At 40.5% G+C, this 25,561-nt stretch overlaps 2 protein-coding genes across 9 annotated transcripts in view; both read right to left on the reverse strand.

The window, feature by feature from the left end:
* Positions 1 to 398: 398 nt before the first annotated feature.
* tex30 (testis expressed 30) lies at positions 399 to 16,832 on the reverse strand. Of its 4 annotated transcripts, XM_059964720.1 has the most exons (6): positions 16,776 to 16,832; positions 16,390 to 16,579; positions 15,318 to 15,548; positions 5,808 to 5,859; positions 5,491 to 5,696; positions 399 to 784 (listed from the first exon to the last, which is right to left on the reverse strand). In XM_059964720.1, the coding sequence occupies exons 3-6, from the start codon at positions 15,438 to 15,440 to the stop codon at positions 596 to 598; spliced, it is 570 nt and encodes a 189-aa protein (XP_059820703.1). In that variant the 5' UTR covers positions 15,441 to 15,548; positions 16,390 to 16,579; positions 16,776 to 16,832; the 3' UTR covers positions 399 to 595. The 4 variants fall into 4 exon arrangements, with proteins under 4 accessions (XP_059820703.1, XP_059820702.1, XP_059820701.1 ...); XM_059964719.1 differs by lacking the exon at positions 16,390 to 16,579 and having other exon boundaries at positions 16,776 to 16,831; XM_059964718.1 differs by lacking the exons at positions 399 to 784; positions 5,491 to 5,696; positions 5,808 to 5,859; positions 16,390 to 16,579; positions 16,776 to 16,832 and adding an exon at positions 5,875 to 14,481 and having other exon boundaries at positions 15,304 to 15,453.
* A 3,255-nt stretch (positions 16,833 to 20,087) lies between these two features.
* The window catches only part of poglut2 (protein O-glucosyltransferase 2), an 85,718-nt gene continuing 80,244 nt past the window's right edge, over positions 20,088 to 25,561 (reverse strand). For all 5 annotated transcript variants that reach the window (XM_059964725.1, XM_059964721.1, XM_059964724.1 and 2 more), the window contains exons 9-10: positions 23,763 to 23,867; positions 20,088 to 20,740 (exon numbers count right to left, since the gene is read on the reverse strand). In XM_059964725.1, coding sequence (XP_059820708.1) covers positions 20,723 to 20,740; positions 23,763 to 23,867 — 123 coding nt within the window. In that variant the 3' untranslated portion in view covers positions 20,088 to 20,722. The remainder of the gene's footprint in view (positions 20,741 to 23,762; positions 23,868 to 25,561) is intronic.

A 25,561-nucleotide genomic window follows, 5' to 3' on the forward strand; every position in this document is an offset into this window, starting at 1 on the left:
GGGCAAATGTACAAAATTAAGAGAGGGAAGTTTAGGGGAGACATCAAGGGTCAGTTTTTTTTTCTTAACACAGAGGGTTGTGAGCGCCTGGAATGACTTGGCAGGGATGGTGGTGGAGGCTAAAACATTAGGGGTATTTAAGAGCCTCCTGGACAGGCACACGGATGAAAGAAAAATGGAAGGTTATGGGGTAGTGTTGGTTTAGTACTTTTTTTTTTAAGGATTATATGGGTCAGCACAACATGAAGGGCTGAAGGGCCTATACTGGGCTGTAGTATTCTATGGTTCGTTTCTAACAATAAAAAGTAATGTAGGATTTTGTTTCACCTCACAGACATTTTAATTCTTTAATGGCATGTTGAGTTCAAACACTGTGAATGAATATTTGACAGGTAAAGTTGGAATTTTTCATTTATTTACATAAGCACTGAGGTATAAACTAGAATAAAATTAAGTTTCAGTGTTGATGCATTAGAAGCCCCATTTCCCTCCAGTAACAATTAAAATTAAGGTAAAGTAAAACCTGTCCAATATTTTGGATTGAGTTTCTCATTAGTTGATTAAAACCATAACCATATTATAATCTAAGTTTCACCTATATATACTCAGAACTACTTGCTTTTTCTTCAACGATTTTCCTAATCCATAAAAGGACCTCAGTGTTTATCTCAGCCATGATGTCTTCAGCTGCTCGTCCTCTAACTTCCATTCCATGGCTAGCTCCTTCTACCCAATGTACTCTGGCAACCAGTGGAATCTTTTTCAACATGCGTTCCAGCAAATCCTGCATGTTCAAATTGTTTTAAGATGGTTAAATACAGCTCTCAGTGTAACTTACGCAATGTACATAGATATAACAATAAATCATTGTATTTTTCAAAACAGTCACCAAACTATTTTAATGGCTTAGTTAAATATTTTCAGGAGAGGTCTCGAAGGACTGGAGAATAGCTAATGTTCTTCTATTAAACAAAAAATGAAATATGACTAATCCTAAAATTATACACCAGTGTGTCTCACATCAGTAGTTGGGAAGTTACTAAAGAAAATTTTTAGGGATCAGATTTACACACATTTGAAAAACTACAGCCTTAATAGGGGCAATCAGCATGGCTTTGTGTGGGGCAAGCCATGTTTTAGTAACTTGATTGAGTTTTTTTGAGATGACGATGGTGTTTGAAGATGATAGAGCTATAGATGTTGTCTACATGGATTTTAGCAAATAGAAGACCAAGGTAGAGGTCAATAGGCCTTATTCTGGCTGGAGATCTGTGACCAGTGGTGTTCTGGTGTACATGGGCCTTTACTGTTTGTGATATACATTAATGATCTGGATGAAAACATAGCTGGATGTGTTAGCAAGTTTGCTGATGACATGAAGATTGGTGGCATTGTTGATAGTGTAAAAGAAAAGCAAAGGGTACAGCAGAATTTTGATCAGTTGCATATCTGGGCGAAGAAATGGCAGATGGAGTTTAACCTGGCCAAATATGAAGTGTTGCACTAATGGGAGATCAAATGTAAAGGAAGAGTACACTGATAATGCCAGGACCTTTAACAGAGGATCTTGACATCCAAGTCCATAGCTCCCTAAAAGTGGCTACACATGTTGATAGGTATGCTTGCATTTATTTGTCAAGGAACTAAGCTCACGAATTGGGAAGTTTCATTGCAGCTTTATGCAACCCTAGTTAGGCCACGTGAATGTCATTCAGTTTTGGTCGCCCCATTATAGGAAGGACGTTGAGGGTTTGGAGAGGGTGCAAAATATGTTTACCAGGATGTTGCCTGGATTAGTGAGCATATGTGGGCAATAGTGGGAGTGTGAACAAACTTGGGTTGTTTTCTCTGGAGCAGCAGAGGCTGAAAGGAGGTCTGATAGAAGTTTTTTAGATTAAGAAAGGCACAGATAGAGTATCTTTTTGCCAGGGGTTAAAATGTCTAATACCTAGGGGCATGCACTTAAGGTGAGAGGAGGCAAGTTCAAAAGAGATGTGCAGGAAAAGTTTTTTTTTGAACAGAGTGGTGAGTACACTATCAGAGATAGTGATTGAGGAGGCGACCACAATAGAAGTGTTCAAGACACTCTTAAATATGCACAGAAATATGCAGGAAATGGAAGGATGTAGACATTGTGCAGGCCAAAGTGATTAGCTCAGTTGGGCATTAATTTAATTAGTTTGACACAACATTGTGGGCCAAAGGGCCTGTTCCTGAGCTGTACTATTCGGTAGTCTAATAGTTATCAAGTCAAGTCACTTTTATTGTCATTTCGATCATAACTGCTGGTACAGTGCATAGTAAAAATGAGACAACGTTTTTCAGGACCATGGTGTTACATGACACAGTACAAAAACTAGACTGAACTATGTAAAAAAAAACACAAGAGAAAGCTACACTAGACTACAGACCTACACAGGACTGCGTAATGTGCACAAAAACAGTGCAGGCATTACAATAAATAATAAACAGGACAATAGGGCAAGGTATCAGTCCAGGCTTCGGCTATTGAGGAGTCTGATAGCTTGGGGGAAGAAATTGTTACATAGTCTGGTCTTGAGAGCCCGACTGCTTCGGTGCCTTTTCCCAGACGGCAGGAGGGAGAAGAGATTGTATGAGGGGTGTATGGGGTCCTTCATAATGCTGTTTCCTTTGTGGATGCAGCGTGTAGTGTAAATGTCCGTGATGGCGGGAAGAGAGACCCCGATGATCTTCTCAGCTGACCTCACTATCCGCTGCAGAGTCTTGCGATCCGAGATGGTGCAATTTCTGAACCAGGCAGTGATGCAGCTGCTCAGGATGCTCTCAATACAACCCCTGTATAATGTGATGAGGATGGGGGGGGGGGGGGGGTGGGTGGGTGATGGACTCTCCTCAGCCTTCGCAGCAACGTTCCTGGCTCTCAAGTAACTGTACAAGACCATCACACCCAGAGGCTGCCTTCACCGTCGCTGGTGACTTTAAATGACCATCGCTAACGAAAGTCTCTTCAAAGTTGTGTCAGTACATCTAGGAGAGCACCTGTGGAGATAACACACTTGACCACTGCTATATTCCCTTCCACAACACTTAGAAAGCTCTCCTTCACCCAGCTTTTGGAAAATCAGATTACACTTCAATCCTGTTCCTGCCACACACAAGCAGAAGCTGAAGCAAGAGGTGGCCATAGTTAAAACCATCCACTGTTGGTCCAACCAATCGGCCTCCATGCTGCAGTACTGCTTCGATGATGTCAACTGGAATGTCTTCCATGATGAGGATGTCTCCAACTTCACTAATGGAGTCACATGCTTCATCTGGAAGTACACGAACAATGTTGTCCCCCAAAAGTCAGTCAGGGTCTTCCTGAACCAGAAATCCTGGATCAATAGTTCTGTGCGAACAGCAGTTACAGCGCAACGTTGAGCTTATATCGCTGGAGATCAACTAGAGCTCAGGAAATGCAGCTATGATCTGCATAAAGCTATTAAAATTGAGTCAAGATTCACAACGAATAACACACATGACTTGTGGCAAGGGCTGCATACCATCGCAGACTTCAAAGCGAAACGTTGTGGTGCTGCTAACATTGCGGCCTCTCTCGGTTTTATGCTAGATTCAATGTCATTAACTCAGAGCCTCCGAGGAAAGCCACTGCTACAACCTGCAATCTGGTCATCTCTGAGGCCGAGGTACACAGACATTTCCAACAAGGCTGCGGGACAGGACGGCATCCCAGGGCGAGTATTAAGGATGTGCGCAGCACAACTGGCAGGTGTGTTTACAGACATTTTTAATCCAGTGTAGAGTGCCCCCCTGCTTCAAATTCTCCACCATTGTCCCCGTACCAAAAAGGCCCAAGGTATCATGCCTGAACGACTGCTGTCCAGTCGCACTCACCGCAAATGCTTTGAGAGGCTGGTCAAGGATTATTTCTGCAGCTTGCCATCACCCAAACTGGACCCTCTACAACTCGCTTACTGACACAGACAATCAACAGATGACGCAATAGCCACTGCTCTAAATACTGACCTTGCATATCTAGAGAAGAAGGATGCTGATGTGACAATGCTGTTCTTGGATGACAGTTCAGCTTTCAACACCTTAGTTCCATCCAGGCTCGACAAGAAGCTCAGAGACCTCGGCCTTGACCCTGCCTTGTGCAGCTGGATCCTGGACTTCCTGTCAGTTCACCAGCAGGTTGTAAGACTGGACTCTCACACCTCCAACCCTCTGATTCTCAATACAGGAGCCCCTCAGGACTGCGTACTGAGTCCCCTCCTTTACTCCCTGTACACCCATGATTGTGTCACCACCCACAGCTCCAACCTGCTAATTAAATTTGCTGACAACACTACATTGATTGGCCTTTATCTCAAACAATAACAAGGTGGCCTACAGGGAAGAAGTCATCACCCTGACACAGTGGCATCAAGAAAACAAGCTCTTTCTCAATGTCGCAAAAATAAAGGAGCTGGTTGTGGATTACAGGAGGAATGGAGACGGGCTAACCCCTATTGACATCAATGGATTTGGGGTTGAGGGGGTAAACAGCTTTAAGTTCCTCAGCATCCACATCACCAAGGGCCTCATGTGGTCTGCATGCACCAGCTATGTGGTGAAAAAGGCACAGCAGCACCTCTTTCAACTCAGACAGTTGAGGAAGTTTGGTATTGGCCTCCAAATTCTAAGAACTTTTTACAGGGGCACAATTGAGAGCATCCTGACTGGCTGCACCACTGCCTGGTATGGAAACTGTACTTCTCTCAGTCGCACGATTCTGCACAGGGTGGTGCAGACAGCCCAGCGCATCTGTAGTTGTGAACTTCCCATGATTCAGGACATTTACGAGGATAGGTGTGTAAAAAGGGCCAGTCGGATCATTGGAGACCCAAATCATCCCAACCATAATCTAATCCAGCTGCTACCACCCAGGAAGCGGTACTGCAGCATAAAAGCCAGGACGAACAGGCTCCAGGACAGCTTCCACTAGGCCGTCAGATTGATGAAATCATGCTGATTTGAGTGTATTCTATATTACACTGACTGTTCTATTTATTATAATTATAAATTACTATCATTGCACATTTAGATGGAGACTTAATGTAAAGATTTTTACTCCTCATGTATGCGAAGGATGTAAGAAATAAAGTCAATTCAATTAAAAGCTCCTGTGTTCTGATTATGGTTAAAAATGAAATTTGCAGCATCTCATAATGAAGCACTGCATATCAGTGAGAATGACAGAGATAGCAGACAAAATGAATTCACCTGTGTAAATTCTCATTATTACATATTGCAATCCAATGTTACTGCATCAATGGATTGTGTAGATGGAAAAGAGGACTACATCAAACTTTACTATTCATCAAAACTATCAACTTAAGTCTATTAACTTGTAGGGTGATAGTATATTTTTAAAACATTTTTCGAACAATGCAAATTAATGCAAAGCTGTCCCAAGGCTATCCCTCAGCATATCTATTAAATCATTATTTCACTTTGACTCACTTTCTCACACATTTCATCTGCTGATCCAGAAATGAGAAGGACTGGGTGGCGCACAAGAAGCAGGTCCTCTGTTCGAAGTTTATTCAGCTGCTTTGGAGGGTGTAGTGGAAAAGACAAACAAAAGAGACCTTGCACAAACTCTTCATCTGGAGAGTCATTACACTCTTTAACAATACGGGCAGCGGCTCTACATCCCATGGAACGACCTACATAAGAGAAATTTCTTAAGCATCCACAATTCTGATTAAGTTTTTTGAAAAAGCAACTTATCCTAATAAATTATATGTATTGGGATTACAGGCAAAATTTTTACTTACCCCCAAGAAACCAGCTTTGCAGTTTATATTCCTTTGATGACTTTACATATTCCTGCAATATATTTGTTTCAATATTTTTATTCTTTTTTTCCAAATAAACAAAATAATACAGCATATTCACAAAAACCACGACCTTAATCAAATTAAATATTGAGCAGCAAAAGGGAGAAAAATATAAAGTCGAAAGTAAACATACACAGCGGAGGTGCATCGCACCAGAAAACCTCAGTCCTCACCCCGTAAGAAAGCCCAATACAGGGCCCCATATCCTTTCAAAGATGTCCCCTCTGTCCTCATTACATAGTCTCAGTCTCTCCAAATGTAAAGTATTTGCCAGTTCTCTCAGCCACTGATCATACATAGGCACATCCATTTTCTACATTTGCAGTATTAACTTCTTAGCAATCATCATTCCAAACAATACAGCCACTTTTTCATATTTATTGGCTGAAGATAGGGAGCTTGTTGCTCCAAGGATGGCTATGAGCAGGCTTGGTTCCCACCGCTTCCCATAAGCCTCAGAGAAACTGTGAAAAAAAACTTCCAGTATGCATAAAGCTTAAAACATGACCAGAATGAATGTGAAAAGTTACTGTTCTCAGATTTACATCTATTACAAACTGGTGAAACATCAGGGTAGAAGCTGTGCAACTTTTCTTTGGAATAATGGAGTATATGTAATGTTTTAAACTGTGCAAGTCTGTGTCTGATGTTGACTGAACAATCATGTATACTCTTTAAACACTCATCCCAGACCTCCTCTGTCAGTTCTATACCCAATTCATCCACCCATGCCTGTTTAAGATCTGCAGTATTCACCCGAGCTCTATTATGTAGGATCTGATACAGCACTACAAGTAACCAAATCAAATTTATTTATTGCCTCCAGGGACTCATGTTTGTCTAAAACTTTGAAATTAGGTATATATTTCCTAACATAATCTCAAATTTGTAAATATCTAAAACTAGATGCAGGGATATTGTAAACTGCTTGTAACTGCACAAATGAGGCAAAGTTTCCATTAACGTATAGGTCACCTACACTACAGATGCTACTCTGTTTCCAGGACGAACAAACAGAATCATTCAGGCCAGGCAAAAAGGAATGATTGTCACAAATCGGAGTGTCAATATAAGTTTTTGGGGCCTTAATGTGTAGTTGAATCTACTTCCAAATTCTTATAGTGCTGCCAACCACAAAGCTGTTACTAAAATGTGACTTATTAACTGCAGTGGGGCTATTAAGGAGAGCAGATAAGGAAGTCTTCTTACGAAGCACTTTCTCTATGAGTAACCATGCTGGGCATGAGTCTGAGGTAGAGGGTGGGCTTTTTTCCCACTATGCAAGAATGGATAGGTGGGCAGCCCAGTAACACATTTTAACATCTGGTAGGGCAAAACCACCTGTTTCCTTGGGCTTTGACAAGTGTTTTTCAGTAATTCTTATGGCTTTATAATTCCAAATGAAGGGTATAATAATTGAATCCAATTGCTTAAAATATAACAGAGGAATAAAACATGGAATTGACTGGAAAAGATGAAGAAATTGTGGCAGTACAATCATCTTGATTGCGTTACCCCTCCACACCAAAGAAATTAGAAGGGTTTTCCAAAAGTCAATATGGCTTCTACGCCAATTCACTTGCAAAAGGTCATCTGGGTTTTTTGTAATAGACATACCAAGACAGGAAAAATTATCACAAGTTATTTTAAGGGGAATGGACTGTACATATGCTGTATTAACCACTACAGTGACTGGCATTAGTTCACTCTTATCCCAATTAATACAGAAACCTAAGAAACTACCAAAATTATTAATTAAGAGTCAGAAGGGCAGATATTGATGTACCTGGGCTGGAGATGTATAAGAGGACATCATCAGCGTATAACGAAAGCTGATGTTTATGTCCATGCATATCAATGGGAGATATCAAAGGGTCCTGTCTGATGCTAACAGCCAGTGGCTCAATGATAGCTGCAAACAAAAACAGAGAAAGGGGGCAGCCTTCACAATGAATAGCAAAAGGGGAGGAAATATTCTGATTAGTGATAATAGAGGCAGATGGGTGTGAAAAAATTATCTCAATCCATTTGATGAAAGATGGTCCAAATCCAAATTCCTTAAGTGCAAACATCATTTATGGCCATTCCACTTCGTCAAATGCATGTTGCACATCTAATGAAATGACTACAGCCTTTTCTGCATGTTTTGTATATAAAATATTGAAAAGACAACGCAAATTAAAATGCATATGTCTACCTGGCATAAAGCCAGTTTGACCTGGATGAATAATAGAACAAATGCATTCTTTTAACCTATTGGCCAGGACTTTCCCAAGAATTTTGGTTTCAATGGGCAGCAGTGAAATGGGGCGATTTGATGAAACCACTTCGGGATCACGGCCTAGTTTTGGACTCAGAGAAACATTGGCTTTACATTATGTAGGTGGCAATCTGGAAGCTGTCCTGGACTGATTCAATGTACATAAGAGCTGAGGTGACAATTTTGGACCAAAAACTTTGAAAAATTCCATGCTAAAACCACCCAGATCCACTGTCTTATTATTAGGGAGTTAAGAGATGACATTCTTGATCTCATCTAGGCTTATATCAGCATCAAGTGTATTTACTGAATCTGTTGACAGCGCGGGCAGATTCAGATTATCAAAAAAGCTTCCATAACTTCAACATCTGGACCTCCTCGTGATTGGTAAACACTAACATAGAGCTCCGCAGAACACTTATTAATTTTTTCTGGGTCTGTCAATAAAAAGCCATCTTTTGCCTTTATACGATGTATGGCCCTGGAGGCCTGCATCTGTCTTAACTGACGGGCTAATAACTTATGGGGCTTTTCACCAAGCTCAGAATACCTCTGAATGAATTGTGTCAGTAGTTTTGCAACACTCTTGGACATTATACAATTATATCATACCATAAGGCAGTAATCTCATTAAGTAATTCTGCTTCCTGGTTTATTTTATAAGAGGCTTCCAGATTTGCCAACTGATCATCTATTTCAGTTAACATTTTCTTGAATCTTCTTTTTTCTGCTGTCTCATATGCTATTATGCAACCTCTAATAACCGCCTTCATGGCCTCCCAAAGAGTGGAATCATCAACATCGCCCACATCATTGGTGCTTAAGTATAGATCTATCTTATCTAAATGATAAGAGCAAAAATCCTTATCCTTTAGCAAAGCATTAATTAACCACCAACTATATTCACCTTTATGGTTCAGTATTTATGGTTCACTATAAGGGAGACAGGAGTACGATCTAATATAAGTATATTATGGTAAGTGCAACCAACTACTGATGAGACCAATTTCGAATCTAACAGAAAATAATCAATCCTAGAGTAGGATTTACGTACTGTGGAGAAATATGAAACATCCTCCTTTGTGGGATTAAGAAGCCTCCAAATATCCACTATGTTATACGATTGCATGAGATTATTAAGTGTTACACTATTTTTAAATGAACTAACTTGGGGACGTTGTCTATCTAGGAGGTAGTTTAAGATGCCATTAAAGTTTCCACCTACAATTATGTTAGAGTCAGATAGATTAGGCATGGCCTTAAAGAGATTCTAAATTAAAAAATGGATCATCAAAGTTGGGCCTGTGCACATTTACTAGAGTCAATGGTATAGAATTTAATATTCCACTTACTATTACATATCTACCCCTCTGGTCCGCGATAGTTTGTGTGTGAACAAAGTATGGTTTTTCTTATTAGGATTGCAACAACTCTAGTTTTAGTACTAAAGTTCAACTGGTAGACCTGAGATGCCCAGGAGGGACAAAGCACTTTCGCCGCTGTTTTCTTAATGTGCGTTTCTTGGAGAAAACAAGCATCAGCTTTGAGTGTACGAAGATGTGTATACACTTTCCCTCTCTTCCCACTATTCATCCCCCCGTACATTCCAGCTGACAAGCTTAGCCTCACCAGTGCTGTGAATATGCAAATTAGATGTCATATCTGCTGCTTAACAAAAAAAATATGCAGTATGGTCGCGGCCTAACGCAAACTGTAACTCAAACAAATAGATGTGCTGTAACAACCCCTTGAGAAACACAAAAAACCCTCCCAAAAATAAAAAACACACCAGGAATAGTAATTCCATACCCTTAACCTAGAGTTAAAGCTATATTCACGGGCCAACACATGGCCCGGAATAGCAAGATACCTACCCATTACTCACTAAACACAGGAGAAACACCTCTTCACAAATACACCATGAAATATAAAAATAAACAATAACAATCAGTCCTCACCCACATCTTATTGTGAGCTTATTTTTCAGTTCCTCATGCGCTGAACATAAATCTCCAGATGAAGCTGCTATCGATCAACGACGAATCCAGTAATCCAGGGTTAATCCGTTTTTAGGTTTATACGGTGTCCAAATGCCAATCTTTAACTTCTCGGCTCAGGAACTCCTCCGTTATGGCTGCAGTGCTGAATGTACTGGTGCTATTGTTAACTGTAACCACGAACATCGCCGGATACTGGAATCCACACCTAATTTTCCTTGCTTTACATTTCTCCTCAACGTGCTGAAAATCTTGACGTTTCCTCATGGTTGCCGAGGTTAAATCCAGGTAAGTGAACACCGGACGCCTGTCATATAGCAGTGGAGCTCTCTCCCTGCAACTGTAGCACCAGCTCTTTAACCTGAAATGGTGTAGCCTCGCAATAATAGCTCTTGGCCTACCATTTTTAGCAGGTGCTAGGCGCCTGTGGGCATGGTCCACTTTAATCAGCTGATGGAAATGTTCTTCCCCCAGCAACTTCAGAAGCAACGTAGCTACAAAATCCGTCAGCTTATTATTTTCGGCTTTCTCCTGAACCCCGATAATGCGAATGTTTTGACGGCGAGACTGGGCTTCAAGGTAATCCACCTTAGCCTGTAGCTGCGTGTTTTGGGATATTAGACTTCCAAGCCACCTCTCCAACTCTTTGATTCTTCTCTCATATGATTCGGCAGCATCCTCCATTAAAGAAACATGCTTACTGACCTCGGTTAGAGCCACTGTTAAGTTCACAATTGACTTATTGTACTCTGCATGTCTCCCGTCTACCAAACTGTACAGTTTGTTTACCGCCTCAAGGACTTCTTCAATGGTAGCTGGGACCAGGGCCCGAGCAGCATTGGCTTTAGCTTCTCCTGGGCCCGCGAGCTTCGCAGAGCCCACGCCAGAATCTTCTTCTCCTGCACCCTTTTCTTGTTCCCTCCCTTTACCTGGCTTCGTCATTTTGTTCAGCCCATTACAGTTCACTTCAGTCACTTAAGAAATAGAATTAGCTGCTATTTGGGTGAGGTAGGCACAGCTTCCCGGACACACGTCTACTCCACAAGTGACCCCTTCCTGCAATATATTATTGCCAAGGATCTAAGTTGCTATTGGAAGTGTAAAATTCCTCATGTAAATTTCCAGTCTAAGTTAGGCAAGGTACATGGAGATGACAATAAATCAAATAAAAACTGCATTATATTTTTTTGAATACTCATCAAACCATTTTACTGGCCTATTTATGGAATTTTACTCTGCTTTATATTACTCTAACCAATTAATTTATGAAATACTTTATCTACAATTCTGACTAGTCTATCTTATTCATTACCAAATAAGGTGTTAAGTAAATATTTCTCGTCTGCTTTGACCATGCCGAAGTCATGTAAGCTAAGGGATTAAGAGAAGTAAACAGTTTGTACTGGAACATTACAACAGAGGAGATACTAGAGGTCTTAAGGTAGGTTTAGGTGGATAAATCCCTGGACCTGATCAAGAGTTTCCTAGAACATTGTGGGAAGCTAGAAATCACAGGGTCCCTGGAAGATATATTTGCATCATATTTAACCACATATGAGGATCTGGAATAGTAGGATTGTTAATGTTATATCTTTATTCAAGGACAGGGCTGGGAAAGTGAGCCTGACATTGGTGGTGGGAAAGTTAGAGAGTCATAGAGCAATACAGCATGGATAAAGGCTCTTTAACCCGAGTCCACACTGACGAGATGCCCACACAGTAAGCCACAATGTCCTGCAAATTGGTCTATATCCCTCTAAGTCTCACTCCTGCACAAACATACCCAGGACATCACCAATTACAGGACAACATCACCTGACTGTGCAGGTGATGCCTCCCTCCCAGATGCGTGGAATAACTTCTACGCCCGTTTTGAGGTGGAAAATGACGTGGCGGCGAGGAAGTCCATCCCTCCTGCAAATGACCAGGTGCTGTGTCTCACTGCGGCCGATGTGAGAAGAACCCTATGCAGGGTCAACCCACAGAAGGCTGCTGGACCAGACAACATTCCTAGTAGAGTGCTCAGAGGATGTGAAGACCAGCTAGCAGATGTTCTCACTGATATCTTTAACATCTCCCTGAGCAGCACCACCATTCCAATGTACTTCAAGGCCGCCACCATTGTCCCCATGCTGAAGAAGTCTTCAGTGTCCTGCCTCAATGACTACTGTCCCGTTGCACTCACATCCATCATCATGAAGTGTTTCGAGAGGCTCGACATGAGGCACATCAAGACCCTGCTGCTCCCCTCACTGGACCCCCTGCAGTTTGTGTACCGTCCCAACCACTCATCAGATGACGCCATTGCCACCACCCTCCACCTGGCCCTAACCCACCTGGACAAAAAAGATATGTACGTTCGAATGCTTTTCATAGACCTCAGTTCAACATTCAACAAAATCATCCCTCAGAAACTGATTGGAAAGCTGAGCCTACTGGGCCTGAACACTTCCCTCTGCAACTGGATCCTAGACTTCCTGACTGGGAGACCTCAGTCAGTCCGGATCAGGAGCAGCATCTCCAACACCATCACACTAAGCACAAGGGCCCCCCCAGGGCTGTGTGCTCAGTCCACGGCTGTTCACTCTGCTGACCCATGACTGTGCTGCAACACACAGCTCGAACCACATCATCAAGTTCGCAAATGACACGACCGTGGTGGGTCTCATCAGCAAGAACGACGAGTCAGCTTACAGAGAGGAGGTACAGCGGCTAACGGACTGGTGCACAGCCAACAACCGGTCTCTGAATGTGAACAAAAGAGATGGTTGTTGACTTCAGGAGGGCACGGAGCGACCACTCTCCACTGAACATTGATGGCTCTTCGGTAGAGATAGTTAAGAGCACCAAATTTCTTGGTGTTCACCTGGCAAAGAATCTCACCTGGTCCCTCAACACCAGCTCCATTGCAAAGAAAGCCCAGGTTTACTTTCTGCGAAGGCTGAGGAAAGTCCATCTCCCACCCCCTATTCTCATCACATTCTACAGGGGTTGTATTGAGAGCATCCTGAGCAGCTGCATCACTGCCCAGTTCGGAAATTGCACCATCTCGGATCGCAAGACCCTGCAGTGGATAGTAAGGTCAGCTGAGAAGATCATCGGGGTCTCTCTTCCCGCCATCACGGACATTTACACTACACGCTGCATCCACAAAGGAAACAGCATTATGAAGGACCCCATACACCCCTCATACAATCTCTTCTCCCTCCTGCCGTCTGGGAAAAGGCACCGAAGCAGTCGGGCTCTCAAGACCAGACTATGTAACAGTTTCTTCCCCCAAGCCATCAGACTCCTCAATACCCAGAGCCTGGACTGACACCTTACTGCCCTATTGTCTTGTTTATTATTTATTGTAATGCCTGCACTGTTTTGTGCACTTTATGCAGTCCTGGGTAGGTCTGTAGTCTAGCATAGTTTTTTTCTGTATTGTTTTTTACATAGTCCAGTCTAGTTTTTGTACTGTGTCATGTAACACCATGGTCCTGAAAAAACGTTGTTTCATTTTTACTATGCACTGTACCAGCAGTTATGGTCGAAATGACAATAAAAGTGACTTGACTTGACAGTGCTTCTTACAATATACTACTATACATTCCTCTGCCACTTGCTTTTGCAGCTTGTTCCAGATACTCAAAATACTCTGCTGAAAAAAAATTGCTCCTTGGTTCCCTTTTAAATCTTTCACCTCATTCTAAATCTATGCCCTCTAGTTTTGGACTCACCTGACTGTTACCATCCAGCTTATATAAGCTTTTCATAATTTTAAACATTTTTACAAGTTAACCCATCACTCTCCTACATTCCAAGGAATAAAGATGTAGCCTGGCTAACCTCTCCCTACAATTCAGACCATCATGTCCTTCCTTGCAACATCCCCATAACTACCTACCGCAGAGTTTTCAGTTTAACCACTCCTCTCCTAAAACAGGGTGACCAAAATGGAGCCTCACAAACTGTTTAAAAATTATACAATTTACTGAAGGGGATTCTGAGGACAGGATCTACCTCCATTTGGGAATGAAAAAGGGAGAGTTACCATAGCTTTGTATGTGGTAAATAGTGCCTCACAAAATTTATTGCATTATTTGAAGAGGTACAGGACAGTAGATGTTGTCCACACGAACAAGGCTTTTGACTAGTTCCTACATCGAAGGCTAGTCTGAAAGATTTGATCACATGGGATCCAAAAAACAGAGATCTATGAGTAAACGTAGATAGTTCCCTGGAAGTTGTGTTACAAGTAGACAAAGTACTGAAGAAAGCCCATGGCATCTTGGCTTCCATCATGGCATTGAGTTCAAGAGCTGGAATATCATTCTACGACTGTATACTACTTGGAGCACAGTGTGCAGTTCTAGAGAAGGGGAGCAGAACATATATACATGGTTGTTATGGTTATAGAACAGTACTGCACAGGAATAGATCCTTCAGCCCATAATACTTTTGCTAAGCATAATTAAAACCAATTCCTCTGCCTGGATAAAACTAATATACCTTCATACTCTTCATATTCACATGCCTACCTAAAAACTTCTTCCATGCCACTATTATATCTGCTTCCATTATCATCACTGGAAGCATATTCTAGGCACCTACCATTCCCTGTGTAAAAGCATTGTCCCACATATCCCTTAAAAATTTGCCATCTCACATCAAAGCTATGCCCTCTAGCATTCAACATTTCTTCTTGGGTTAAAAGATTCTGGTTGCTTACTCGGGGACTGGAAAACTTAACTAATAATAGGAGGCTGGACAGGCTGGAACTTTTGTCCCTGGAGCATAGGAAGCTGAGCAGTGACCTTATAGAGGTACATGAAATCTCAAGGCCTATAGATATGGTGACCTTATAGAGGTACATGAAATCTCAAGGCCTATAGATATGGTGGTTATGCACAGTCTTTTTTCCAAGGAAGTGGAGTCTAGAACTAGAGGACATGGATTTAAGGTGAGAGGAGAAAGATTTAAGAGACTTGAGGGGAAACTTTTCTACACAGAGAGTAGTAAGCATCTGGAACATACTGCCAGAGGAAGCCAATGTTAAAAGGCATAAGGATAGAAAAAGTTTAAAGTGGTATGGACCAAATACAGAGACTAAATAGCAAGTAGTAAATTAATGAGAAGGGAAAAGCGCTGAAACCTAAAGGTGTCAAGAATATGATCTGAAACAGTAACATACATTATTAATCTCACCAAGACTGCTCTGTAAGCTCTAATTCTATAGTCTAAGTTGAGCCCTTTGCAGGTGAACCTAAGGCAGAGTATCCCATTCGATGCAAGAAATTCTGTCATGGACACCAGTTGATGAAAGTTCATGTCTCCACCTGCACCATGAGTAAGGATCACTCCATGTCTGAGAGGGGCATTTGGAATTGTGTAGATTGCATCTAGATTTTTCTCCCCAAATGGTATTTTCAATTTAACCTGAAAGATCAAAACAGAAAATTGTTACTTCCAATAACACAATAATATCTGAGAACAAAGCAAGAAAACTAATGTGTAATTTGTTCACAACTTAGTCCTAAAATGATTCAGATTACTGCTTTTGCATTAAAAATAGTATTGCAATGGTCTTTCGTAAAACATTGTTTTTCTCCCCCAACGTAAATTTCCGACCTCAAATTTTTCTACTTAGTAACACTGAAGGACCTCATTATTAGGTGGCCCTTTTCAGGTTTCTTATAGCTGCACCACTATTCAGCAGTTTTGGATTAATTGCCTCTCTGAAGAATTGATCACCTGTTTTTAATATTTTCCATCTAGCAGCCATTACAGGTTGAAATAATTTATTATCATGCATCAAATGGTTGAATCCAACCTTCTGGTTCGATATATGCCAATGAGGTATCTATACTAAGTAGTTTAATATTAATAATGTTTTCATCAAAAGAGGTGTCAAGAAAACATAAGTTGACCCTGACAGAGGAAAAAAAAGCTAAAAGAAACATTCAGGGCAAATATTTAAGGTCCGACGTGCAGATTCAATTGCACTGTCCCTAAGAGATGCTAGACAAGAAATGAATTGGCAGGGCCATTGACAGAGAAAGAGGATAAGCTGGAATGCTTTTACACAGAACTAATACAGCTTCTTCTCATGGCATTACCATACTGTGGTTTAGAGAGATAACGGGAAAAGGCATTAGAATTGATTAGAAACCTGTTATAGAATCCATGATAACAGGTCACCAGCACAGATCAGTTTTATTCAACCTGTAACCTGAATCATTTTATCGACTACAACGTCAATTAAAATGATATCCGTTACCTGAACCACTATATCCACTAGAAAGTAGTGGTCTCTAGCCTGGTCTGCATCGCCCAATCGACAGGACTGTAATGTGAATCTACTTGAATGAGGGTTTCGGATACCAAAGTCGCAAGATCAGTGACGGAATTCAAATGTTCCATCGTTTGGGAGCCATCAGTTTGTGTGGCTCTTGTTGCGGCGAACACAACTACAAAGAAACACACACAAAATGCCGGTATTGCTTAGCTTTCCAGCACCTGCGGATTTTCTCCGGTTTGTGACGAGCACAAAGACCAACCCTCAGCGACCAGCATATAGTACTCACCCTAACCCTCCCCCTTTAAAAGCTACATCGTGAGAGCAGAGCAAAATGCCCATGTGACGAAAACAATTAAAATGCACACCGTTTTATACGACTCCGAACCCTTCGTCTCCTGCATGGTAACCGGGGCAAGTTTCTCTTCCCAGTTAAAAACTGCGCGTGCGCGGCCAACGACAATGTCATTTGCCAACCCAGACGTCAATCATCTCAGAACAAAGAATTATCGACAGTGGTAAAATATTTCCAAGCGCATTATTAAATTACTTATGGTCGCTCTTGTAGTTTAGAAGAATGGCAGTTATTTTATTAGATTTTGATGCTACCAACTGTGACCTATGCTTACAAATTTTTACTGTTAGTATATATAGATTCCATTTATGATTTTTTTCATATTTTTGCAGCTATATTTTGGAAATTGTTGCATATTGTCTGTCTGTAAAATCTTTAATCCTAAAATTGCAATTTTTTAACTTTTAAATTTAAAGGACCACTGAGTTAAATTCTGCAGCTTCAAGCTTCTCCCAATATCAAAATCTTCCGTTCCATGCCTTCACTTTAATTTTGTCTTCAAAGCGGACAGCTAGAAAACAACTACACACAGCTGCATACAATAGCCTGGTTAATAAACCGCACAGTGCTAATTTAATGGAGGGAGCCGTACAGAGGGTGGATGATGGGTGCTCAGAGACACAGCCTGTAGAGCTGCTGCCCCATAGTTCCAGCATCTGAAATTCAGTTGTCACTTCAGAGTTGACTGGGTGCAATTTACATACTCGCTCTCTCTGACTGTGTGCTCTTCCCCTGTTAGAACAAGAACATAAGAGAATAGGGACAGCAGTGGGCTACTCAGCCTCTCAAGCCTCTATTATTCGATATAAACATGGCTGATCTGCCCCAGACCAAAAACCCTCAAATCCAGGCAGCATCCTCATAAATCTGCTCTGCACTCTTTCCTACTTAATGGCATCTTTTCTATATAAGGATGACCAATACAGTATCTCAAATGTGGCCTCACCGACATCCTGTATAACTCCAACACTTCAACCATTATACTCTGTGCCCTGACTGATGAAGGCCAGCATGCCAAAAACCTTCTTCAGAACCCTGTCTATCTGCAAAGCCACTTTCACGCAACCATGTACTTGGCCTCCTAGATCCTCTGTTCTACAACACCTCCAGGTCCTACTATTGACTGAGGAAGTCCTACCTTGTTTTGTCTTCCCAAAATGCAACACCTGGTAGTTTAAATGAAGAATAAATTCCAAATTACTTTGATGAATTATAACAATCTGAAAATAAATTACTGCAGATGCCAGAAATCTGAAATAAAACCATAAAATTCTGAAAATGGACAGTCGGCAGCAGTGGAGAGAGAAACAAAGTTAATGGTTCAAGTATTCATCTCTTTCTCTCTCTCTTCACACTGCCAGATCTGCTGAGTATTTCCAGTGATTTCTGTTTTTTTTTCCATTTTAATAGTTTTTTAATGATCCAAAGAATTAGCATTCACTAAACATTAGCTTGGACTTACTTCAAATGACATGTTTAGTTGTTCTTATCACAGAAAAGCAGTTCTTTTGTCTTGAAAATATATTAAATAATCAATTTATTTTTACGCTGAGACTTTGAAATTATCTAATATCATAACTGGCTTTGGCAGCCACCTCAAAACTGGAATCATATAACCATATTTAAATGTTTCAGCTTCTATGGTGAGATTTGAATTGCTGTATGATTCTCAGGGAAGGTCCATGAACTACATGCCTAGCAGTTTAACTACAGGGCTGCCGAACTCGTCTATAATATAACCATATAACAATCACAGCACGGAAACAGGCCATCTCAGCCCTCCTAGTCCATGCCGAACTCTTAATCTCACCTAGTCCCACCTACCTGCACTCAGCCCATAACCCTCCACTCCTTTCCTGTCCATATACCTATCCAATTTTACCTTAAGTGACACAACTGAACTGGCCTCTACTACTTCTACAGGAAGCTCATTCCACACAGCTATCACTCTCTGAGTAAAGAAATACCCCCTCGTGTTTCCCTTAAACTTCTGCCCCCTAACTCTCAAATCATGTCCTCTCGCTTGAATCTCCCCTACCATCAATGGAAACAGCCTATTCACGTCAACTCTATCTATCCCTCTCAGAATTTTAAATACCTCAATCAAATCCCCCCTCAACGCTCCAATGAATAGAGACCTAACTTGTTCAACCTTTCCCTGTAACTTAAGTGCTGAAACCCAGGTAACATCCTAGTAAATCGTCTCTGCACTCTCTCTAATTTATTGATATCTTTCCTATAATTTGGTGACCAGACCTGCACACAATATTCTAAATTTGGCCTTACTAATGCCTTGTACAATTTTAACATTACATCCCAACTTCTGTACTCAATGCTCTGATTTATAAAGGCCAGCGTTCCAAAAGCCTTCTTCACCACCCTATCTACATGAGACTCCACCTTCAGGGAACTATGCACTGTTATTCCTAGATCTCTCTATTCCACTGCATTCCTCAATGCCCTACCATTTACCCTGTATGTTCTATTTGGATTATTCCTGCCAAAATGTAAAACCTCACACTTCTCAGCATTAAACTCCATCTGCCAACATTCAGCCCATTCTTCTAACCGGCATGAATCTCCCTGCAAGCTTTGAAAACCCACCTCATTATCCACAGCACCTCCTACCTTCGTATTATCGGCATACTTACTAATCCAATTTACCACCCCATCATCCAGATCATTTATGTATATTACAAACAACATTGGGCCCAAAACAGGTCCCTGAGGCACCCCGCTAGTCACCGGCCTCCATCCCGATAAACAATTATCCACCACTACTCTCTGGCATCTCCCATCTAGCCACTGTTGAATCCATTTTATTACTCCAGCATTAATACCTAACGACTGAACCTTCTTAACTAACCTTCCATGTGGAACTTTGTCAAAGGCTTTGCTGAAGTCCATATAGACTACATCCACTGCCTTACCCTTGTCAACATTCCTCGTAACTTCTTCAAAAAATTCAATAAGGTTTGTCAAACATGACCTTCCACGCACAAATCCATGCTGGCTACTCCTAATCAGTTCCTGTCTATCCAGATAATTATTAATACTATCTCTAAGAATACTTTCCATTCATTTACCCACCACTGATGTCAAATTGACAGGTCTATAATTGCTAGGCTTACTTCTAGAACCCTTTTTAAACAATGGAACCACATGAGCAATACGCCAATCCTCCGGCACAATCCCCGTTATACAGTAACCGCTTTGTTAAATACAAAGTGTATGGCATTTAATTTCAAGAATATTTCATGATTTATCCCAGGATCTAAACAGAAATGTGTGTAGTGAGGTAATGATTAAATATTGCAAACAGATATAAAAATAATCATGCTTTTATTAAAAAAGGATTAATAATCAGCTAACCACTTCATAACATCACATATTGAGACAATACTACAAAATCACCAATAGTTATATTTCTTGTTCAATTGTGCTTACAATAAACACACCTGAATATCTTTAAAACGCATCACAAGAAAAACTGAGTATGTGCACAAATGCATATAGCTTTCATTTTCACATGATTTGAGGCTGATACAATCAAACCAATAATGTCAAAATCCATAAACTACAAAATAGATCACATTGCCCTTAAGAAGTTTTATTTTCCAATCCATGAACAACTTCTGGCAAACTCTTTTATTTAATGCATAACAATAGTTTTAAGATACGTGTAAACTGCTTAAGTTTCAGTAAACTAAACTATTTTAGTGGCTACAGATCAATAAACAAGTATTTTATGCAGCTGAATAACAGTTTTGTGGCAATTACGAGGTATATTTTTACAATAGGGTCAAATCCTACTGTAGAGGCACTTATAGCAGCAGCCTGTAGAGAATCTTCTAGATGTTCCAAATTGCATATTATTATATGAATATTGATGCAGTTACACTAGAATCCAATAGGTTTTAGAAGCCAATTGCTCTATTGTCCTCCTTGTGACTTTTCAAATCAAAGTTCATCTCTAGACTGAAAACAAAATTTTGTAGAGAATTTTAGTGTCATTTTTGGGAAAAAAGATGAATGTTAAATGTGTTCTTTAAAACTTGAAGACCATAACAATTTAATGATAAAGTCCATTATAAGAATAATATCATCTTCATATCAAAACAAAGTCATATATTTCATTTCTAGATAATTAATTAGAACTGATATCACCCAAAGCTATGGAAATATTTGGGAAACATTTTCTCAAACCAGATTAAATGCAAGAAGATTCAGCAATAAAAAACTGAAATTAAACAATGGAAAATGATTAAATGTTTGAAAGTATATAAATTAAATCTGGTCCAAAAATATATATAAATAATGTCTGGTTTCCATTGATAAATGAAAAAATTAAATCAAGTTAACATCCAAATACTAGAATATTTAGTACTTATAAAGAGATATTATGGGAAAAGCTATATTAAATATTCTGATTACATGGAAAAGCTACAAAGGAATAAAGAAAGGGTAAAAGAAGAGATAGAAGCAGAAAAAAATATAATAATTAAAAAAAGCTTTAGTATAATTAGTGAGACTAAATGAGCATTGATGATACTATTCAGACCACTTGGGTAAAGGAATATTTTTCAGGGTATATTGAAACTGCTAAGTACAGACATTGCCTCGGTTTGCAAATAAATTTAACACCTACACTATCGAACTACCAAAAGAAGCTGTAGAATATTAAATGAAAGTGATTTAAAGAGAAAAAGTTTGAAAGGAGTTACTTAAATTTAGATTAGACCAACCTATCAGACTCTGATATTTTATATCCAAGTTGAGAGTATCTTGAAGAGAAACAATGGAAACACGAAAATTATTTTCAAATGTTCTTTACACAGCAGCATAACTAAATTTCATTGCTTAAGACTCTTAAGAACTTCATCAAAAAACATGCACAAAAATGCATAGCTCCAGGCTCTGTATTTTAGAAAGATATGACAGTGCCAGGAAGTTTTTACTTGTTTTTGAGATATGGGTGCCACCTACATTTAATTGCTTTTAAAACATTTATTCTCATCGTCAAGGTTGCTCCAAGGTGGCATGAGTTCACTGTAACAGTACTAGTGCTAATGGTGCAACCGCAAAGATTTGGATGGGGGCTACAAATTCTTGCTTTGAAAACAACATCTATCCAAATAAGGGGTGTGCATTATTCAAAAGAAAACCTCTTGGTGTCAATGTAACTCATTATCAATGGTGAAGATCATGGATGTGTAGAGCTACATCCGTAACGTAGCTGTGACAGAAGGAATGAAATTCAAGACTAATGTGATGGATTGATTTGGATCAAACAGGAAATATAGAACAAGAACTAAGTAAAGAATTAGAAAGCAAAACTGTAGCAAAGAAAGGGAAGTTGGTCCCCACCGTTAAGAACAGCCTCAAGAGAGGGTGCCAAAGAAGGAGGTAGCCAACATTAAGGACCCTCACCATCTAGGACATGCCCTCTTCTCATTACTACCATCAAGGAAGAGGTACAGGAGCCATACACTCAAACATTTTAAAAATAGCTTCTTCCCCTCTGCCATCTGAATGGTCCATGAACCCTGTCTCACTATTTTGCTCTCTTTTTGCACTATTTAGTTGTATATATTTCTCATATCTTACAGCCTTGCACTGTACTGCTGCCACAACACAACAAATTTCATGACATATTTCAATGATTATGAGCCTGATTTTGATTTCAAGAAGATAGCAGGTTTTCCAGAAATAAAGGGAAGAAATATGGTGGCTTTGAAAGAAGGTAGTGCTTAAATAAGGAAAACCTGTTTCACTGATGTCTGCTATGAAGCAAGATCTTGTTATGGATGGATTGATAAAGGAGATGCTGGAATTCCAGAAAATACAAGGAGGAAGAGGGGGGAGGAGGGGAAAGGAGAAAAACAGAGTAATAAGACGTAATAAATACATGGTCATGCACTTGTGTAGTAGAAATAAATGTGCAAACTATTTTCTAAACAGGGAGAAAATCCAAAAATCTGAGATGCAAAGGGACTTGGGAGTCCTTGTGCAGAACCCTGTAAAGGTTAACTTGGAGGTTGAGTCAGTGGTGAGGAAGGCAAATGCCATGTTAGCATTAATTTCAAGAGGTCTAGAATACAAGAACAAGGATGTGATGCTGAGGCTTTATAAGACAATAGTGAGGCCTCACCTTGAGTATTGTAAACAGTTTTGGGCCCCTCATCTTAGAAAAGATGTGCTGGCATTGGAGAGGGTCCAGAGGAGGTTCACAAGGATGATTCCGGGAATGAAAGGATTATCATACGAGGAACTTATGATGGTTCTGGGTCTGTACTTGCTGAAATTCAGAAGGATGGGGGGCATCTCATTGAAACTTTTTGAAAGTTGAAAGGTCTAGACAGAGTAGATGTGGAAAGGATGTTTCCCATGCAGGGAGAGTCTGGGGCAAGAAGGCACAGCCTCAGAACAGGGAGCACCCTTTCAAAACACAGATGCAGAGAAATTTCTTTAGCCAAAGGGTGGTGAATTTGTAGAATTTATTGCCACATGCAGCTGTGGAGGCCAGGTCATTGGGTGTATTTAAGTCAGAGGTTGATAGGTTCTTGATTGAACATGATATCAAAGGTTACAGGGAGAAGGCCAGGAACTGGGGTTGAGGAGGAGAGAGAAAAAAAAGGATCAGCCATGATTGAATGGCGGAGCAGACTTCATGGGCCAAATGGCCTAATTCTGCTCCTAAGTGTTATGGCCTTATAAAGGATTGGACATGGACTTAGAATCTACAGTACAACAGTTTATGACTTGGGGATGGGAATCTACTATCAGTGAGAATGAAAGAGATGAAGAATAGAGGTCAGTTTGTTATTGATGGATTCATGATCACTCTGGAAGGTAAGAAGTTTTGGTCATGGAACTGGCCAGTCAGTACTGCTTGGATTTTTTGTTAGCTCATCCAGCTTATCAATATTTTCCTAATTCTGTAATATTTAGTCTACTACAGAACTGTAAGCACATATTCTCTTTCTAATTTGTGCCATACCTTTGTTCTATGACACACACAAGGGAAAAGGTCATCTTTTGGATGGTCCACTAGTTCCATGCCATCCCGAATCTTAGGTTCATTTATTTGAAGATCAGCATATTCCTGTTTAAAAAAAAAATTAGGAAGCAAAGTTTGTTAGCAATATGTTACATATCATCTAATTGTTTTCATACAGCATTTTTAATATAGCAATAATGTCCCAAGCTGCTTTTCAGGAAAGTGACACCTGATGTGTAAGGTCATCAAAGAGATAGAGGAAGCTCAACAAATGAAGAAACAGAGGTATAAAGAATTAGGAGAAAAAATCCACAGCTTAGGCCTTGGCAGCTTACAGCATGAATACTAATAATAGAATGATTAAATTTGGATATGATGAGGAATTTACAATTCAATGAGTGCAAAGAGCTTACCACACCACAATACTGAAGGATAATGCAGAAATAGAGAGGAGTGCTGCTGTATGGGAATTGAAAACAATGATGAGATTTTAAAATGGAGCCACCCATATTTCTCCATTTCCCACATGCCTGACTCACCCCCCCCCAACCCCACACCAGACTGAACAGAGTTCCCCTGATCCTCGATCCACCTCCAGAATATCAGCTTCATCACTTCACCAGTTCTGCTGAGATCCCAACCCCAGCCACATCTTCCTCCCTCCTTCCCCTCTGTCCTTTCCATAGGGACATTCTCTCTCCGTGACTTCCTAGTCTAATTGTCCCTCCTCACCCATTCCTTCCCTGTCTCTGGCACTTTATCATGCAGATGTAGGAGGGGCAACATGTCCCTTTACCCCCTCCTTTTTCGCCATCCTGGGACCTAAACAATTTCTAGGAGGGCCAACACTTGTCCCTGTACCCCTTCCCTCTCAATCATCCTGGCACATACAAAAGACCTTGCAGGTGAGGCAGATATTCACATGCATTCCATTTGAAGGCACGTGAAGGACTGATAATGCTGAAATCATCCTGTAGCCCCCTGTCACATGAAATCTCTCTTATGGCCTCTCAACCTGGGAGTATTTTCCCTGGCTTCACTTTGGCAACAATGGTGAAAAAAGCAAAACTCTACTTGTCTGGAAGCACTTATGCCCCTTAAGGATGGCTGTTGTGCTCTCAGTTGCATGGAACTATAAGGCATTTGAGCAGAGCTTTTTCTGTAACCACTTCTCTTTGTGAAAAGATTTGGCTTACATAAGTGGCTGAGAATGCTGGATAGTAAATGATGCTGTTAAATTTTTCTGCTATTTATTTATTTAGCAATACAGTGTGGAGTTGGCTCTTCTGGCCTTTTGAGCAACCCCTGACAAACCAGATTCACCCTAACCTAATCACAGGACAATTTATAATGACCGGTTAACTAACCAGGTACATCTTTGTACTGTGAGAGGAAACCAGAGGACCCACAAAAAAAATCAACACATTCCACAAGGACTCCTTACAAAATAGCACCAGAATTGAACTTCAAACTCCAGAATGGCCCAAGGTGTAGTAGCATTGTGCTAACCTCTAAGTTAATGTAGACAAAACAATGATGCAGACAAATTTCAAAACCAGAGAGTTAATACGTGGAAAACACCCATGTCTAACAAGGTTGAACATTTCCGATCTTCTGTGGAGCTCGTAAAGGAAAGCATCAAGAAAGACCAGGATCAGGGTTGAGTGAGGGTTGTTTTACAGAGTCTGCATTAAGAGGACAGGAAGAACCAAGGGAATGAGATTAGAAGATAAAGAGCTTGGTACTGTTGTGGTGGGGAAGATGCTTTGGAACAGCTAGTGAAGGGGAGAAAGAAAATC

This window comes from Hypanus sabinus, chromosome 3 (assembly GCF_030144855.1).
Source record: "Hypanus sabinus isolate sHypSab1 chromosome 3, sHypSab1.hap1, whole genome shotgun sequence".
In the NCBI taxonomy this organism is placed as follows: Eukaryota; Metazoa; Chordata; class Chondrichthyes; order Myliobatiformes; family Dasyatidae; genus Hypanus; species Hypanus sabinus.

Bases quoted from the DNA above. Each gene is read 5' to 3' on its own strand.
- tex30 (XM_059964718.1), bottom strand. From the start codon at position 11,069: ATGACGAAGCCAGGTAAAGGGAGGGAACAAGAAAAGGGTGCAGGAGAA.